The sequence below is a fragment of the Pollachius pollachius genome, assembly GCF_949987615.1.
Source record: "Pollachius pollachius genome assembly, chromosome: 13".
NCBI lineage: Eukaryota > Metazoa > Chordata > Actinopteri > Gadiformes > Gadidae > Pollachius > Pollachius pollachius.
The window spans coordinates 6,189,989-6,208,979 of NC_136946.1; the positions used below are offsets into that span (position 1 = coordinate 6,189,989).

The 18,991-nt window shown below is 45.4% G+C and overlaps 2 protein-coding genes across 2 annotated transcripts; both read left to right on the forward strand.

Moving 5' to 3' along the window:
- The first annotated feature begins 305 nt into the window (after nucleotides 1-305).
- Nucleotides 306-11,116, forward strand: eloa (elongin A). The gene is made up of 12 exons (XM_079749153.1): nucleotides 306-445; nucleotides 1,752-1,808; nucleotides 2,620-2,735; nucleotides 3,121-3,788; nucleotides 5,067-5,395; nucleotides 5,913-6,024; nucleotides 6,770-6,922; nucleotides 7,241-7,338; nucleotides 7,849-8,029; nucleotides 8,455-8,584; nucleotides 9,375-9,538; nucleotides 10,108-11,116. The coding sequence occupies exons 1-12, from the start codon at nucleotides 374-376 to the stop codon at nucleotides 10,167-10,169; spliced, it is 2,142 nt and encodes a 713-aa protein (XP_079605279.1). The 5' UTR covers nucleotides 306-373; the 3' UTR covers nucleotides 10,170-11,116.
- A 418-nt stretch (nucleotides 11,117-11,534) lies between these two features.
- Nucleotides 11,535-14,876, forward strand: pithd1 (PITH (C-terminal proteasome-interacting domain of thioredoxin-like) domain containing 1). The gene is made up of 6 exons (XM_079749782.1): nucleotides 11,535-11,911; nucleotides 12,316-12,359; nucleotides 12,587-12,664; nucleotides 12,938-13,042; nucleotides 14,015-14,123; nucleotides 14,441-14,876. The coding sequence occupies exons 1-6, from the start codon at nucleotides 11,699-11,701 to the stop codon at nucleotides 14,540-14,542; spliced, it is 651 nt and encodes a 216-aa protein (XP_079605908.1). The 5' UTR covers nucleotides 11,535-11,698; the 3' UTR covers nucleotides 14,543-14,876.
- The last annotated feature ends 4,115 nt before the right edge of the window (nucleotides 14,877-18,991 follow it).

An 18,991-nucleotide genomic window follows, 5' to 3' on the forward strand; every position in this document is an offset into this window, starting at 1 on the left:
TGTGTGTGTGTGTTTGTGTGTGTGTGTGTGTGTGTGTGTGCGTGAGTTTGTGTGTTCGTGTGCGTGTGTGTGTGCGTTTGAGGGGGGTCTATCGGTGTCCAAGAGAGTTTACTTTTTAGCAATTGTAAACTCGTATTGAGAGAAAGTTTTGACTCTGTCAGCCTACCGACTACAACTACCGTAATTTAATATTTTACCAACGCAAACAAAAACAGACGTCGCCGACGAGTCACCCATTGTCAGCTGTTGCGTGACGCACGTCCGGTCGTCCCTGTCAACCTACAGATCGTCGCTGACGAGAAACAAGGAGATCCGATTTTTTTTTTCTCGTAGCCATGAAACTGTTTCCGGGCACAGGGTACCAGCAGTAAACATGGCGGAGGAGCTGCTGGAAGCAGTGGAGAGACTCCAGTCTCGGCTCTCGGAGAACTTAGAGCCCAAAAAGGTAAGGATTGTCCCTCGGTTCCCCGCCGACTGCACCGCTCCGTGTACCGCACGACTCCCCGGGTCTTCGAGCCCTCACCGTCCGTGTGGCTGCCGCCACGGATCTAGTTCCGTGAAAAAAGAAAAAAACGCTACGTTCTTTTTGGTTCGGGATCCCGTCACAGTTAACCCGGGGGTCTTTAACTTGTGGGCCTTCGTTTGTACACACGTAATCACCCACCACTAAGCATTTCATCCGTGAAAAACACCGTAATAAAGACATCCACACAGCGTCGTTACCGGAGACCCGGGACGCGTCTCCGTGCTGCTGCTGCTAGTCGTGCTGCTGCTAACACCACGGCTAAAGTGCAAAAGTATAGACAACAAAAAAAATGACTGCGTTTTGAAAGAAGCAGTACAAAATACAGCAGACAATGTGAACGCTGCCTTGCTAAAAGCTCTGGTCCTACATGGGTGTGTGCCACAGATCGTCCCTTTTAAAAAGTGCATTATTAAATGTTCAATGTAAACAATGAGGCGGATTTTGCTGCTTAAATGACTGCGGTCTGAGAACACAAAGCATTAGCCGCGCACACCTTTGCCGCAACTTCTGCGATTTCCCCGCACAACTTATGAAAGGAGAAGATGTGAGAGACACGTTCTTCACTTTTAAATTAAGTGTGTTGACGCTATCGCTAGTTTTTTTGGTAGCTGAACAAACATGCAGCCCCGCAGGCCACAAGAGCCTTCTGATGACGACGTGACTGTGCGCAAAATGCAAATGCTTTGTTGGGTTGTTGTCATATGCTCAATCACTACCAAATTAATTAGAACATGTGCATGGATTGCACGCCGTGGCCGACCCAAGCACAACATGTGCTATAGCACATTATGGTGCAATTTGATGAGCTGTGCAGTTTTAGGCTGGTAGTATCCCTTTGGCCCCTGTCTTGTGTAAATAGTAGATATCAAATCGATTTCTTGTATGTTCAATGGGCAACTTATCTTATATCCATTCAAATGGGATATTTAACAATTATTTACGAAGTTGCTTTTCTAAAGTATTTGAGATAATCTTCAAATGTTCATGATTATATAATCATTCTCTTCTAGATGAACCTTTACTCAAATATCTACAGTTTAAAGTGTATCTCTATGTTGCTACTGATAATAAGTCTATATTTAACACATGTTAACTTTATTTGAGTTAATGAAAAGTTGTTGTCTAAGTGGCCATTTTCCTACGTAAATCACAGTTGATTACAATAGATATAATAATGTTGAGTAATATCATCTTCATTATTAAAATCTTTCGTTGTCTTTCTCAGCTCCTGAAGACTCTGAGACGACTAGGGGAGCTGCCTATGACAGTTGAGATACTCGTGGTGAGTCGACGTATTTACCCTATATTATAATTAGTACGACCCTCAGGTTTAAAACCAGCTGTTCATTAAGATAATTATCGATATTGACTGTAAGCTGACTGCAAGCTGTCAAAGTATGGTCACCGGTGACCGCACTCAATTGCAGGTCAGAAACAGTTGTTAATATTTGTAATTTGTCACGTGACTCATCTTTTCAATAATAATTGATATCATGTACAGACCTGTATGTTTTATATGTAGCAGTATTGAGAAAGGTTGATAGCTTTAGCTCGCAGCTAGCCTACCCGGCTGCAACACAACTGAAGAGTGGTTAGCTGGCTGCCATGCCACGTCAATGGATAAATAATGTCTTCTCTAAGCTAATGTATTCCGTGATGCAAAGGCTAAACCTAGCAACCTTCCTGGTTGCCCCTGCAGGATAGCCTAAGAACCAATAAAACTCAGTAAGCCGTATTTTATGGTGAAAGCGAGCAAGCGTTGGAGCGTATCATGGCTAGATAACTTAACTTGGGACCCTCCCCAACACATGCTTGTAACACCGCAAACTCAGGTAAACGTGCAAAAATGCTAAGTGCATACAATATTGGTGCACGCTCAATAGATCTTACCTCAATGACAAAATGCTTCAAATGACAACAAGGACACATTATTACTATAATATACTTTTATGTGTGTATTAAACAAGGGGTTTGTTGAACTTTTAACTAGTGTAAAGTTACAGAATAAATAATCAACTGAACAAAAGTTTGTCTGAGTAACCAAAAAGACTATTTTTTGTTTACTAAACTTTTCCTTCACCATGATTCATCAGGACACTGGCGTTGGGAAAACTGTAAATTCTTTCCGGAAGCATGAGCTAGCGGGCGAGGTGGCCAAAGGCCTGGTCGCCAAATGGAAGAAGCTGGTTCCCCAGCCGGTGGCCGACAGGTGAGTGCGGGTCGTGACGTTCAGTTGGCGCTCCATGTCAGTGTGTTTATCGGCCATCCTAATCACCGAGGGGGAAATCCTGGAAAAGACCTCAATGTTGTCCCGTTAGTTCTGTTTATAATCCGTACAGCATGCGTGACGGACCAGACGCGACCTGGAAAGGAGAGAAGCCTTTGCGCTGTTGTATTAAAATGTTACGCTGACCGTAACCCGATATAAGATATCCGATATCGGAGCTGCTTTGACTTTCCAAACTTTATCGACACCGCGATTGTTCGCCACTCCACAGGTTTTGACTCGTTGTGTTTGAATGTGGTTATTTTGGGAACCATTCTTTATTCGTTTGTTTTAACGTTATTCTGGGCCCCTCTCGCCCGGTCCCCAGACACAGCACCAGCCTCCACAAGGAGGCCCCCCGGTCAAAAGCCCCCCCTCGGGGCCACCATGAAGCCGGCGGCGGCGGCCACCGGCGAGCCAGGTCGCCCACCCCTCAGCCAGAGGAGGAGGAAGAGGAGGAGGAGGAGGAGGAGATGGAGGAACGGCAGCAGAGGCGTCACCGGGAGGAGGAGATGGTGACGGAGGAGGAGGAGGAGGAAGAGGAGCGGGGCTACAGCAGATGCTACTCCCCCTCCCCACCCCCCCAGCACCACCAGCACAGCCCCCAGCGGCACGAGCGCTACAGCCCGCAGCCCCGAGGTGGGGGCTACCGGTCCGACGAGTACGACGACAGCCCCCAGCCCAGCCCCCCGCCCGTGGCCCCGTCGCCGCCCCCCGCCCGCGGCCGGGACGCCCCCAGACACGGCAAGCCCCACAAGGGGCCCGGCGGGGTTCCCCCGGCCCAGCCGCCGCAGGCCCGCGGTTCCCACGGCGACCGGCGGGACCGAGAACGAGCGGAGGAGAGGCCGCCGAAGAAGCGGAGGGCGGTGGAGGCAGAACGGTCTCCGGGAGGCGTGGCCAAGGCGGCCAAGCACAGCCGGCACGCCGACCTGCCCGAGGGCAAGAGGGAGAAGGAGAGGGGGGAGAGGGAGGAGAGGAAGAAGGGAGGAGCTGATGGTGAGTCGGAACGAAGGTGTGATTGAGTGTGTCAGGGATTTTTTTCGGGTCATTGGTTCCGGACCCTTTTTGAGGCCGTGAACCGTCAAATATTTAGCAGAGTAAAATGAGCAAAACATTGTCATTGTTTCATTGTCCAAAAAACGACAGAGATAATTAAAATGTGTCTCTTGTTTGTTCATCAAAACAGTTCTCCCCTTTTCAGTCTTCAAACGAATGTTTACTACTTGATGCTTCTTGAGGCCACTTGTTCCCCTGGGGCCTCCCACTGACCGGTCGCGACCCACAGTTTGAGCACCACTGTTTAAGGTCACACTGACACCCACAGCCGGGACTTCCTTAAACCAGCAGCGTTCTCCACCCCTACTATTCATTCTTAGATCTGGCTTTGGTTTGCTACAATCAGCCATTGACGTCTTTTTACAGATGAACTCATTGACTGATATTATAAGCTGTATCAAATATGTAATTCAAAGAATTAGTTATAGGCTCAAAAGGCTTCAGAGGCCCAGATTAGATGATTTGAGGCGTAAGCCTTTCAAAGGGTCAATGCTTTTGTGTGGAGAACATAATATTCTAGACTGCGTCTCTCTGTGTATTCATGTCCTAAAGATGAAAACACAAAGAACATAGGCATGACCTATTTAGACAAATAATCCCTAATCCTTATGGGTGTGGAAGAAATAGATTAATGTGTGTACTGGGATTCGTTGCTTCTAAAAATACTCAAAAAGACATGTAAGCAAGAAACGTCAAAGTCGTCTTAAGGGAAAGATTAATAATGGTACACTCCTACAGAGGGCACAATAGTGTATTCACCTATGGTGGATCTGCATCAATCTACAATCTTCGGCTCTGTTAAGTCTCAATATATAACAATGGCCAACCTGTAGAACACAAACTCAATCATTATACGAGTTTTACCAGGGTGGCAAGTGGCTCAGGAGGTAAAACGGGTTGGCTGGTAACCGCAAGGTTGCTAGTTGGATCCCTGGTTCCTCCTGGAGTGTTAAGGTGTCGATCTTGCCCGGTTGACACTTCCCTCGCTTGGTGAATGTGTGCACGTTAAGCAATATTGTAAAAGCGCTATATAAATGCAGTCCATTTATCATTTTAACCTTGCATTTGTTTTTTGATAGAATCACAATTTGTACATAATTACATAATTGCGAAAACACATCTTATTGGCTCTCAGTAATCGTTTCTAATATCGTACCGAGAGCTCTCTGCGGTTTCCCGTGCATACTAAGACCCCCCGTCCCTCCTCTGCCTCCCAAGGGCGACCCCAGGCCCCCAAAGACCCAGGACCCGGCGAGGAGGACGACTTCGACACCCCCACCATGTCCTTTGAGTCCTTCCTCATGTACGACGCTTCACCGAAGACGCCGAAGAAGAAGAAGAGTAAGCCCTCGTCATCGTCGTCACACAGCCGGCCCTCCCACCCGTCGTCATCCTCGTCTTCCTCCCACGCACGGACCCAGCCGGCCGCTGCCTCCTCCTCATCCTCCTCCTCATCCAAGCCCAGCAAGTCCAACGGTACGAAGAGCAGCAAGAAGGCCGAGGTGGCTTCCTCCCCGATCGCCGCGACCCCTGAGAAACGCAGGAGGGTGAGTTTGTAGCCGCGGGTCATTTGGAAGAGCTCACTGTTTGAAAGAAGTGGCTAGTTAAGTTACGCTCGCAGGACTGGGGTCCATATAAAGTTAACAATGGAAAATTCCATATAAAGTTGTGTTTTATGTTCGACTGTTTACTTACTGTAAGTCCTCAAATAGCAGAACAGAATAGCATTGAAAGAGCTTTTATTGGCCCACCAACAATCGAATGAAATTAGATTATGTCTCGTCAAATAAACTTAAAAAAGACCACTTTGCCATTTTGGAGGTGCACTGAGGTCTCCGGGGTTGAATTCTCCTGGCGAATGCATTCCTCATATACAGGCATCGTAAAAAAACCTTAGTGGAATGAAGAGAACAGAGTGGGATCTCCGCAAATCTTCCCGACGTATTCATGAGTAACAAAATACACCCTTACCCTCTTGGAAGCCCAGCCCTGCATGTTTGTATGAAGCTGCTCTCAGTCCTTATCTATGTTTATATAAGTGTGTGTGTGTGTGTGTGTGTGTAGGTTGTGGAGGCGGTCCCTGCACTGCCGGACTTCCCCCTACCAGCCATCCAGCCCAACTACAGACCCCTGCCCTCATTGGACCCCCAGCCCTTGTCCCCACAAAGACGCAAAGGTAGGCGGAGGTTGTGTGTGGCGGCATGTCTGCTCCAGTCTCGTTGAGGTGAAGCGTGAATATCCTACATCTAAACGGGACATTAGCGAGTGCACACAGGCCCTACTGTTGTTTTGGGTGTAATTAAGCGGCCTAATGATAGGGGAAGAAGTTTCTCATGCCTTTCTACCTGTAGGCATTCTTGGCCCTCTTCTAAACAACCCAGATCTGAATTCACTATAAATCGATTTGGATTGAAGGATCTGCCAAATAGAGACTATGGTTTTTGTTTTGGTGAGGGGTGCTCTGATTGGCGTCCAGGTCAGTTCAGGAGGAGCTGCTGTTTAAACGCCTGAAGGTCTTCCATGCTGGAGCTCGCTCACAAATTGGAGCGTAGCATTTGATCGGCATGGGCCTCGAGCCATCTGTGCCGACGTTTAACCCGTCAGATTGTGACCTGCTGCGTTTCAACAGACAAACAGGTTCTGCATCTCAGTATTATCTGTAGCTGAGATCTCTAATGAACTTTTAGATTCCTATCTAAAGTCTTGAGTGAGTTCTGAAATCCTTTGAGGCATTAGTTTCGACCAATCACAGGGACCTCAAAGTTTCTGGTGTCCGACCCAGGCAGAGTGCCGTCCAAACCCAGAAGTCCAGCCATGACATTTAGAACGTTATCTTTACCTCTCTCTGTCCTCCTCTGTGTCTCTCTACCTGTCACTCACCTCTCTCTCTCTCTCTCTCTCTCTCTCTCTGTCTGCTTCAGTCCCCCAGGCCAACGGGGAGGATGAGTCAGGGTTCACAGGGAAGCGGTTCAACTCCAAGATGACGGTCTACTCGGGCACCAAGACGGCCTACCTGCCCAAGATGATGTCCCTCTACGAGCAGTGCCTCCGCGTGCTGCAGAACAACATCGACTGTGAGCGACCTGGTTTCGCAGTCTGTGTGTGTAACTCTGTCCGTCTCGCTCTCCGTCTCTTTCTCTCTCTGTGTGTCTCTGTCTGTCTCTGCCTCTGTCTTTCTCCATCTCTGTCCTCCTTTCAGATTTACCACCACTAAGTTTTACGTTTTATGAATCTTATCATTTCAAAAAAGAAGTCAGTATTCTACAAATATCCCCTGAGTGCGAACACCATAACTTCTCTTTCAGGGATTATTTTTTATTAACATGTCCGAAGCCTCTCTCTTGTTGACTGCAGCCTCCTCTGCCCCCTCCCTCCCTCTCTCCTCACCTCAGCCATCGACGAGGTGGGTGGGGTCCCCTTCCAGATCCTGGAGCCGGTGCTGGAGAGATGCACACCAGAGCAGCTCTACCGCATCGAGGAGTGCAACTCGGTACACCCCCCCCCGGTTGTTAAAATGACAACGGAAGTACCAGAAAGAAGTCATTTGTGCAGCACTTCCCCCGTGGGGAACTGAAGCCCTTAAGTTACAATTCGATATCCTCAATCTAACTGAAGTAATCTCTTCAATCTCTTTCAAGAGACTTTGAAGACAACGATGGCCTTTACACAGGAACTTTGTTACGCCCCCATTCTCTATCTCTCTCTCTACCTCTCTGTGCTGTTAACTGTACCAGGGTAGAATAACCTCTCCCTTTTATGCAGTGTGTGTTTAATTTGATACCCAGACTACCTTTTCTTCTATTGTAGCCTTTCCTACAGAATGACCGCGTGATACGTCACATTTGTCAGGACAGCAGTTTGACCGAGTTCCAAGATGTCACTTCATCGTCTGATTTGTTCCGACGCGTGGCTGGCCTCACAAGTCCTCGCGTATGGATGCATGCAATCTTTGGCTAATGAAGTACGCGTGTGTGTTTGTGTGCGCCCCCCTCCCCCCCAGTGTTTCATCGCGGACTCTGACGACCTGTGGTTGCGCCACTGCGAGCGGGACTTCCGGCGCTCCGGCCCCGAGGAGTACGAGTCGTGGCGGGAGATGTACCTGCGGCTGCACGACGAGCGCGAGGAGCGCCTTCGCATGCTCACCCAGAACATCAGCTCGGCCCACGCCAACAAACCCAAAGGTGGAGCCGGGGGGCGGCGGGGCTCTAAGTTCAAGATGGTCAATTCAGGACCTGGGTGTTGGTCTGTCCGTGTGGCTCGTAGAAAGATGAAGAGGGGCTGTTTCTGTGTGAAACGTCGCACCTTCGTTCACCTAGTTTTTTTTCTTAAACTTATGTCCAGACTGAAACGCGTCGTGATAGTGCGCAATCTTTTTCAATAAACAATCCCCCGCCCATACATGAGTTGTTTCAGATTCGTCCATTTGAGGTCACACTTTAAAAAACATAATCAAGTGTTTGGAAGAGGAAAACGCTGCGGCTCGTGTGGATTAAAGACAAACATGTTTTTCAAATGTACGTTTGGATCTACGGTTATGAGAGGACGACTTGTCTTGCTCAGGCACCAACCGTGTGTGTTTTTATTTTGTCCTGTGTTCGGTTGCCAGGGAGACAGGTGAAGATGGCGTTCGTGAACTCTGTAGCCAAGCCGCCGCGTGACGTCCGGCGACGCCAGGAGAAGTTTGGCACGCTCTCCACCTCAACGGCCCGCTCTGCCGCCGCCGCCGCACCCATCAAGTCAGTACCCCACCTACCCACCCACACACCCACCCCACCTATCCACCCTCCCATACACCCACCCACACACCCACCACACCTACCCCACCTACCCACCCACACACCCACCATCATACCTGGTTGCACCTGCTGACTGACTGATGTTCTTACCTTCATCACCACTGTGGTCGGCTGCCCGGCAGGGCGGGGCAGAAGGACTGTGTTTAGGGAGAGGTCGTCTTTAAATCAAAGCAGTACGTGGATTTGTATTTTCAAGCTGAATAATAAATAATTCGGAAATTCGAAAAAATACAAACAAAAATCTCAAAGTGCCACAGAGTTTAAAAGACAAAGAAAAAAGGGTTGTTAAAACATATAATACACATACAGTAAAAGAGAAATTAGCAAAAGGCTTTTTTTAAAAGATAAGTTTTAAGGTTTCTTTAAGCTGAAGAATGAGGATTACTTAAGATGATTAAATGGGGATACTGCACCGTGTGGTTGGGCGATGAACTTTTCAGTCAGGCAGGCGGCCTCCTCCCAAGCAGTTTGTCTATTGAGGAGCAGGGAGAGGTAGGTTTCTCTAAGGGGGGGTATTGGAGCCGGCACCTTTCGACCAGGATCCATCATCCTGGTGCGCTAGCCTCGCCGCAGGCGTCCAAACACTTCCACAAGCAGCCAGTCATTTTTGGAAGTCATTGAGTGGCCCAGGCTGTCACCTGTTGCCTATCACGATCTTTGTCCATCGTTCTTCCCTAATGAGACCCACTCATTAACCCTCCTCCTCCTCCTCCTCCTCCTTCCTGTGTAGAATCCGGCCGGCCACCTCCTACTCTGTCCCCGGTGATCCCAGCCAGTTCTCCTCCTCCTCCTCGGCCTCCTATTCCCAGGGCAGCCCCCCCCAGGGCTCGGCCCGTGCCTCCCTAGGGGCTGGGGTGGGGGGACCACCGGGACGGGATAAGCCAGTGGTCAAAAGTAGGTGGCGCTGTTGACCTCCATCTGTGTTCTGTGTTTTGTTTGTGAATCGATTATTAGTTTTTTTTCATATACTTTGAAGCAAAAATAAAATGTATCATTGTAATATAATTAAAGGCGGTTGTTATTATTATTATTTCTGCATATTATCAATGGTTTCTGATTATTTACTACTTGCTTTTGCTTTTGGATGTCAAAATAAAATGTATTATTATAATTATAGGCACTACGTACCCGCCCGGCTACCTACGTGCACTCTGCCCCTGAACTCATGGCCATGACCTGAGTCTTAGACCGCAAGGCTAGGCAGAGCTGTGGCTAAAGCTAGCGAGCTAGCCATGTGTTTTGATGGAGTGGCATTGTAGGGAGGGCTGGGATGTTTTAAATTGGATACGCTTATGCTGGCTAGTTTATCCCCAAATGCTTACCCTAGCTTTAATGATCCCAAAAGGGCTGTTAGATCTACTATTGACGAGTTCATTGTTAGACATTGGATTGATGCGTGGTACAACACGATGAATCAGTGTTCTGTGTGACTGATTTGAGGTATTTTTCTCCTTGTCTTGTAGAAATCGCCCCCATGATGGCCAAAACAATCAAGGCATTCAAGAACCGTTTCTCCCGGCGGTAGAAAGAAGGAAATAACGGACTGAATATATTTTATCGATTTTTAACCTTCACTAAGATGGAGAATTTAAGTTTAATTTATGTTCATTTTATTTTGACACACACAGACGCACACACACACACACACACACACATGTTACACCCAAAACGTTATTTTTTTGGGGGAATGGAGAGAAATGGAATTTCCATGTTGATGGATGTATTTTTAGAATTTTACAAAGTATTTATATTGTGAAATGTGATCAGTGGGTGTGCGATATGTTTAGGTGTTGGGTGATTTTCGCTGATAAAATTAAGGGGGAGGTCCAAACGGAAAGGTTTTTTTCCATGTAGGATGTCGGCGTAGTTTTTCACCTAATCACTCTTTGAACCTGTCCCTAGCATACTCACTCCACGATTGTTCCCTAAAAGGGTGATATACAGCAGGTCTATACTGTCGTTTCAGACGGCACATTTCCAACGTGGGATAATATTCCTCCTGAAACGCGTACACTACATCAGACCGACATTGCAGAGAATTCTGCCTTTTTAAAACAAAAATAATGAAATTGTACAAATCTTTCTCGGTAGAGTGACCCCTCAAACACAAAGCATACAATGGCTGGTTAGTGACTTGGCATTTTTTTAAAAGAACAACTGAAGAGGCACATCTGCTAATTCTTAACCCTATGTGTATTTTCTTTTTCTTTTTTTATTGTGCTCCATATCCACTGTGTAATGCAATTGAAAATTCAATATTTTGATCAAGGTGTATTTGAAAATGATTATGGATGAACTATTGATCGCTACAGCTTCACTTCGACACTGATCATGACGTATTTATTTCCATCCTCGAAACTGGAACCAGAAAACTTGGACAGCAAAGAACGTGGAACAAAAAGTTATTTTATTAGATTTTAATAAATGTTATATGGAGATTTTTAATAAAACCTTTTTTTTTGTTTGCCCTTACCATGTGCAGTGCTTTTTGTGCCTCAGGTGAAAGATTAATTAAATTCTGTAGGGATTCATTTATGGTATCTTCGATTACTAAATTAGTTTCAATGTAAGATGTTGTATGAAAACATATTTTACCTAGTCATCGTATTTGAGTTTTATTGTGGAAGTTACTACCGGAAGTAGCTTTTTGCAATTCTGCAGAAATAACCGGAAACGGCGGTGATCAAGATCAAATCTCAACCCTGTTCAAATTGCACATGTTCAGTCTAAACTAAGGGAAATAAATATTGCATGTTTTCTAGGTTTTATGTTTACCAAAAGCGTCTCAATGTAGACAAATGTGAAAAAAAATCTGACCATCGTTTAAACACCGTTTCTATCTTGTGTATTTTGTTTTGAAAGGAATCGACCGGATGTCAGTTGTATTTTAGTAGCTTGCCTCACCTATGTGTTCTTCGTGCGTCCACATTTTTGAGAGCTATAAGAAGCAATGTGAAACTAGCCCTATCACTTTGAAAGAGTGTTTGCTTGTGCGCCTGCGTGTTTCCTTTGAGACTGAAAGTTTGAATCGGCAGATCTCCGTGTTTCTCCATCATGTCGGGTCACGGCCATGGGCACGGCGGCGGCGGGGGGCACGGCCACGGCCACGGCGGGTGCGAAGGGGAGCATGAGCCGGCCGAAAGGGGTCTCGAGTACGCACTCTATCAGCGCATAGATACCGAGAAGCTGCAGTGCCTTAACGAGAGTCGGGAGGGAGACGGCAAGCTTGTGTTCAAAGCTTGGGATCAGCGCACAGATCGAGAAAGGGTAAAGTATGGCTGCTTGTCAACAAGTTGTGTTGACAACCACACAACATGTGCATGAATGTGTGTTTGGGGTGCGAAGAGGTTCACATGATGTGCGTCACATTAACTGCTTTAAACGAATTGATCTAATCCACGTTGGATTTTTAGGTCACAAACCACTGCTGTCCAATGAGACCTGGCTACTTCATAATATATGTAGTCATATTTCCCCCGCAACATAGTTTCAAAAGGAGACACACATTGCTTGCCTCATACTAGAATTAATAGATCCCTTTGAACCTCGGACTAAGATAACGCTGACCCTACCATCACGTTACTTGGGGTACCAAGATAAGATCGAATCGATTGGTTCGATGATGATGGAAAGGATGCAAAGATTTAGGATTAACTATTCTTTTTCCTCAGTTCGTTGAGAGTGATGCAGACGAAGAACTTCTCTTCAACATCCCGTAAGTCCACAACCATCTATTGAACATAGAAATGTTGGCCTTTTAAACTGGGATTTCAATGTATATGGTATATAGTATAATACGTTGGTTACGATTGTCATTAATAAATGGTAAATGTAATGCATTTATAAAGCTCTTTTCAGAACAACCGCCATTCCGCCAACACAGGTTCTCAGATATATCAAAAAAATAAAAGCGAAAAAACTGAAGAGGGTTCTCTTTTCCAGGTTTACTGGCAGTGTGAAACTAAAGGGAATCATCATATCAGGAGAGGATGATGAGACACACCCTGCTGAGATTCGACTGCAAGTTGATCCTTTCCTAAATGTTCTGATTCATCTGTCTTAAACTAACCTTAAGTGTATCCTGTCTAAAGACTTTAATAACAGTATTAGTATTATTATTCTCCTTCTGTTTCTCTTAAACAATAATGAATTACAAATGAAAAAATATTGTTTATACTGGCACAATGTAAGTGTACATTATCATGATCATTTTCATCATCTGAAATGAAGACTTCATGCACAGTGTTTAAAAAAGGCTTCTCTTTTAATGTTGTATCAATCACTTGATTCTAGGTACAAGAACATACCCCACATGTCTTTTGACGACGTGGGCCGAGAACCCGATCAAGCATTTCGTCTCAACCGTGACCCCCAGGCCCAGCTGGAGTATCCCACCAAGTAAGGAACCCATGAGCAAACAAAATAGACTCATGCTAGCATAATTCCTGCGTAACTGCAGTATGCGTGCAGCATCATCTTGCACCACAATGCATCGGGGCTGCAAGTGTAGACTTGTAAAGACAAAGGTTCGGACATCTCCAAAGCTAAATGGCAATGTTTGGGCTTGCCGTTGTTTGTAATTTTCCGCATGGCTGCTAACCACTGGCATCCAGCTCTGATGGCATCTGATCCGGGGAATAAGTCTCCTCATCCTCACACGTTGCCATGACAGATCCCTCTCCTCTCCTCTCCCTCATCTGTCTATTTTTTATCCGTTCTATTCAGTCGTGTCGCCGATCCTTTCATCCAAAGCAATTCATACTGAATGCAGATGTAATTAAGGGGGAGGTTGTTAGGCCTCTTGTTCGAGGATGCCCACACGATGCACTGCGGACATGGGGATCCAAACCAAACACCCAATCAAACACTTCTGGCTGGGAGTCTGACAGCCTATCCACTGACTACACCATCTTCATATTCACTGACAAATAACAGCAGGCAGTGCAGTAGTACTTTCATCTCTCCCTTTGGAATAGAGGAGTAAAATTGAACGGCTGTTAGCTTGCACGTCGGAACAGAAGAAGACAAGGGGGAGTTGGGGTGTTGTTATTGTGAGAGTAGTTTTTCCTTTGACGGTGTAATTACTTACACTAAGTTCGTTCACTAGTTCATTGTGATGTCACAGGGCATTTTTAGGACACGGCGGACAAGGTACTTCTATTTCTTTTTTTTTTCTGTATTCGACATCCCTGATGACACCTAAGCAATGATGCTACACACACACACACACACACACACACACACACACACACACACACACACACACACACACACACACACACACACACACACACACCGCCTATCCTAGATGGGTCGATAAACAAGTTATGAATCCTTTTTTATCACTTGCTGATGCCTCTTAATTTTCAGAATTGCTCGTTTCACCAACGTGAACCACCTCTCCATCCATGTGTCCAAAAACTTTGGCACCGAGACCACCCGCGTTTATTACATCGGGTTACGGGGAGAGTTCTCTGAAGTGAGTATCAGTTCCGTATCCCCTCACACTTATTCATGTATATTCAGCAATCTGAAGTCTGCTGGGCTCATGACAAAATATGCTTTGCAACAAAGTAGGTGAGACTAGTGTAAAATACATTCAAGGCTATCCGATTGGCTGAGAGCTTTGTATTGTCATGAATATTCCAAATATTGAGGTCAGAGGATGTAGCTCTAAACCTCTCTCTCTCTCTGTCATCTGCCTCTCTCTGCCTATCTGTCTCTGTCTCTATCCATCCCCCTTGATCTCTCCCACTCTCTCTCTGTCTTTCTGTTGGCCTCTCTCGGTCTCTGCAGGCTTACAGACATGAGGTGACCATCTGTAACTACGAGGCCTCAGCCAACCCTGCAGACCACAAGGTCGACACCTTCATCCCACAGACCAACTTCATCTCCTGAAGAACCGGGGAGGGGAGAGACTGAGAGACGGGGGGAGGCTGAACAGCTTCTGCCCACAGGATCACTGGAGCGCTGTGGCCTGTTGCGCTGGGCCGAAGAAAAATAAAACGTGTTTTTTTTTTTTTGCAGGGCTTGTTGTCAGGGACGCAATGCACAGAGTTTGTGTTTAAACAGAGCTTTCGCTTCGTGCTGAAGATAACGCAGGGTTTGGTATCGCTCTGAAAGTGCCTTGTTGTGGCTGTTGGTGCGTGACAATAAAACATGGAATACACTTTGTGCTACATGAAAGCAAATCATGATGAATAGATGAATAAAGGTGGCTTTCTGAAAGGTTTGTGGTGTGGATGATTCAATACACATACAGCGAGACACTAAATAAGGGGAATTCAATCGAGTAGTTACTTGATATGGACTTCACATTGGATCGTCTTTTCCAGCAGGTAAATTATGAATTGCCGTAATTTCCACCAAACATCCTACAAAGCTTTCTGACCATGTTAACCAGCAAGAGGTTAGCTCTAACTTTCGAGTTCAAGCTCTCCCATCCTATAGTGGAGCACATTAATGAAAAATCGTTCACTTTGTGGTACAAGCGCCAAATTTGGTACACAAGTGCTTTTGGACCTACTATCTCATAAAAGTACGTTGCCCACTTGAACAAACAAAGTGGCCACCATTTTTCAAGATGGCCGCCATTCGAAGTGGTTTGAAACAGCGTTTGAACTATATTTTGATTGAATAGTCCTATTCTGATGGTTTATACATTGAAATATGTGTTTTTGCACATGAGAAATACAACTCTGCATTTAGAAAATCAAAATTATTGAATATTATGATGATACAATGCGAATTAAATGAAAAAAACACTCACAAAGACATTAGTTTCACTTAAAGCTTTTGGACCTGTTAGCTACTTGTAGGGGAGGCCACGTAGAGGCTGTCTTTGTCTCCCCCATTTTCTTTTTTTTTTTGTATAGGCAATTTTTTTTTTTTTTTTTTTTTTAATTTTTAGATAACGGTATAAAAACACAGAAAAGGTGTCAAAGCATAGGCTGCATGTTTTACGATCCAGAACTTGAATCAACATAACTTAAAAAATAATAATACAAATATCCAACTCAAACATTCAACTTAAACTTGGTTGTTCTATTTTCTTAGCCCTCACATGCACAGGCACACAACTGTGTGCACTTCAGGCCGAAGCGATAGCATTTGCATCGTCCTTGGCATTCAGTCTTGCAGCCACATTTTGTCAACTGCTCACAAGTCTGAGCAATGGGTGGAAGGGTTGTCCAGAGAACTTGCCAGATCTGACCATCTTTTTGCCAGCCCCAGTTGGCAGGACTTTCAGTTTGCATTTTGCACACTGTTGCTTGGCCCCATATGCAGGCAGCTTGGAAAGCAGACCGTTTCACATGCTGAACGAGGGATGCGCTTGTTGGTGGAATGGCATCATAAGACCTTTGCTTCCGAGCAAACAAGTCCAGTCTTGCCTCATCAACCTTGCATGTAGTACTTTGCTTGTCATACATGGTGATGACAAACTTCTCAAGGATGTTGAGGTCTGCATCTTCTATGATAGGTGGGTATTGGCTGAGCTTTTTGAAGACAGGACTAACTTCAGAGCAAACCTCCCATGCTTGCCATGCACTTTTCTTGCTTTTACCACGGAAAGCTGACACAACATCGCAGCCAGTGAAGGCATGGAAGAACAGCATGCCACTGGATTTCTCTGGGCCAAGATTCACCACCATATCATGAATTGGCAACCACCTAATGGACTGACCCTGGCCAAATTCTATCCAGATCTTTTCCAAGCCTGCATCCTGAAGAGTCGCAAAAACATTGACTGCAACCACAAGAATATCTGTGTCGCATGCCTTAATCAACACAGACTTTATCTGTTGCTTGGCTGCATGAAGAGCATGTGTGAAGATTCTGGAGTCAGCTTCTTCGTGGTTGCAAGGACTTAAACCTTCAAGGCTGATGGGTTTGTTTGAAAGAGCCTGCTCTCCTTTGGTCACAACTACGACATTGTCAGGACACAAGGTCACTATGTTCTCTGCTAGGAACCCAAAGAGTTCAGTCTTGTTTTCATTGTCTCGCAAGAAGCTTTTCCAGTTGGGCGGTAGTTTGGTTTTGTCTGTCACTCTACGTCGACCTCCCTTACCTCTGTTTGACCTTGTTTCAGCCTTCAGGCTTGAAGTCCAGTAGACATCAAAAATTATGTCTGTTCGCTCATACTTTGATGAGTATGCCTGGATCTTTGGAACTACATCTTGGACAGCATATTCCTCAAAGGTCTTTGATGTCTTTGGAGACAATGAATACACAAGAGAGGAACCATCAATGATAATAGCACCACATTCTGGTTGTTTGTCAGGAGGAGAAATGGTAGCTTCCAAAATGTTTGCAAGCTGAGACTTCTGGCCGTAGTAGAGTTTCCCTGTGTCGCTCAGTGCTGCAGGGAAAGACTGATTCTCATGCTTAAAGAACTCAAGCAGGTCACACTCTCGTGATTGGCAGGATATAAAGAGCTGTGAGAACAGGCGACAGTCATCTTTGAGTACCTGCTTCTTCATGTCACTGCAAGCTGAAGCTGCTTCTTGGCGAAAGAAGTCAACTTTGTTCTTTTTAATCGGCCTATAGAAGGAAGTCTCATCACCCAGACCATTGAAAAAATCTCTGAAGGCAACTTGACCTTTCTCAAAGTGAGTTCTTACAAGCTCAGCTTGTTTTTTGTGTCCAATGTGAGCAGATCTTTGGACTCTTCCTGAAAAGGATTACCTAGATCCTTCATCACAGCAAACAACCTCTGGACCTTGTCAGTGAAGGACTTCTGAGACTGACGAGTCCATCATCCAATCTGGATGTGTCTAACCTGATGGGCAACAGGTTGATTGCCTGAAATAGAGGTATGTTTTTGGCTATCATGGAATAGCCGTCAGAACTACACTCATAACGGGTAGGGGGAGACTTCAACGCTGCTTTTGTATCTGTCTGACAGAGGCAACACTTGCTCCAGTCAGTTTTAGTAGCACAACTCAATGGATTATCGGCAGACATCTTATACAGTTGAAGGTCGAGGGATTATCCTTTTACCACCCAAACATACAAAATATCATAGCACATTGGAATATGGGATGCAACTAGGTTCAAGTATCTGGTGCCCTACACCTAGCCTGATCGTTCATCCAGTGCCATAAATCCCGTGCGATCTGTACACCATCCAGGTAACTAAAGCCCCGTTACCCTTGGCTCGGCTATCCCGCGCTGGTACATCCTGTCAATTCAGGTGCGGCTATCTAACTACAATACTACAACTAACTAAACTTCTAGTTGAGTCTATACAGGGGCTTATTAGATAGCATTTGGGACACTAAAGTATACTACAACTACAGTGAGTACACCACTACAACAGTTAGTAAACTACAACTACAGTTAGTACACTACAAGCTGACACTGAACCCCATGCTGAGTCTCACAGCAGTGATGTCACCAGTGTGCCCTGGTTGTGCTTTGACATCACTCTTATAAAAAATTACTAACCAATAAATGTTGACCACAGAATTTTAATGAATTATCATTTATATTGCTAAATTAGTACTTTTATTTCAGTAAAGAACGCTTGTGTTGCTGTATGTGTGTGTGTGTGCGTGTGTGTGTGTGTGTGTGTGTGTGTGTGTGTGTGTGGTGAGTGACAGTCAAAAGTTTGGACACATTTTCACAAATGATTCACACAAAAAACACATCCCTCAGAATTCTTCTGATTTTCACTTAAGATCATTGCAGAAAACTGAAGAAAAAACGCGAAAACGCTACTTTTTAGTCATTTAATAGCCATTATCTTGAAAATTGGTGGCCATATTGGAATTCAATTGACACCATCGAGTTATTCCAGTCATAATACATTCATTTTGATGCTTGGATCATTAACATTCTTCTGTTAATTCAAGTTCTACCTCGAAAACCTTTTTTTGGCGTTTGACGAGGCGGCCATCTTGAAAACTGGCGGCCCTCTTGGATTTTCAGCTGGGCAACGTACTTTTATTAGAAGGTATGTCCTGGACATCATTTGTACCAAATTTGGTGCTTGTACCACAAAGTGAACGATTCGGCTCAAAAATGGACTTAAGCAGCCCCACTACTACCATGCCAGTCTTTTACGCTTTCGTTTTCGGTTTTAGTGCCACCTAGTGGTCTTTCTGTGAAAGGCCGACATACTGAAGAACAGGGTGTCCCGCTGGCCGCAGTGGTCCGAAGTGCACTCCTACTTCCGACTGTCAGTATATTTTTTCTCCAATCAAAAGGCGTTATTCCTTTGGCAGCGGCATGGCGGAGGCTTATAAAGTCTATGTCGGGCTTATAGATTAATTCTCATCAAATAAGGCACATCTATTTGGCCTAGATAAACATAAGAAAGACAGGGATAAGCTTGCCATGGACCAT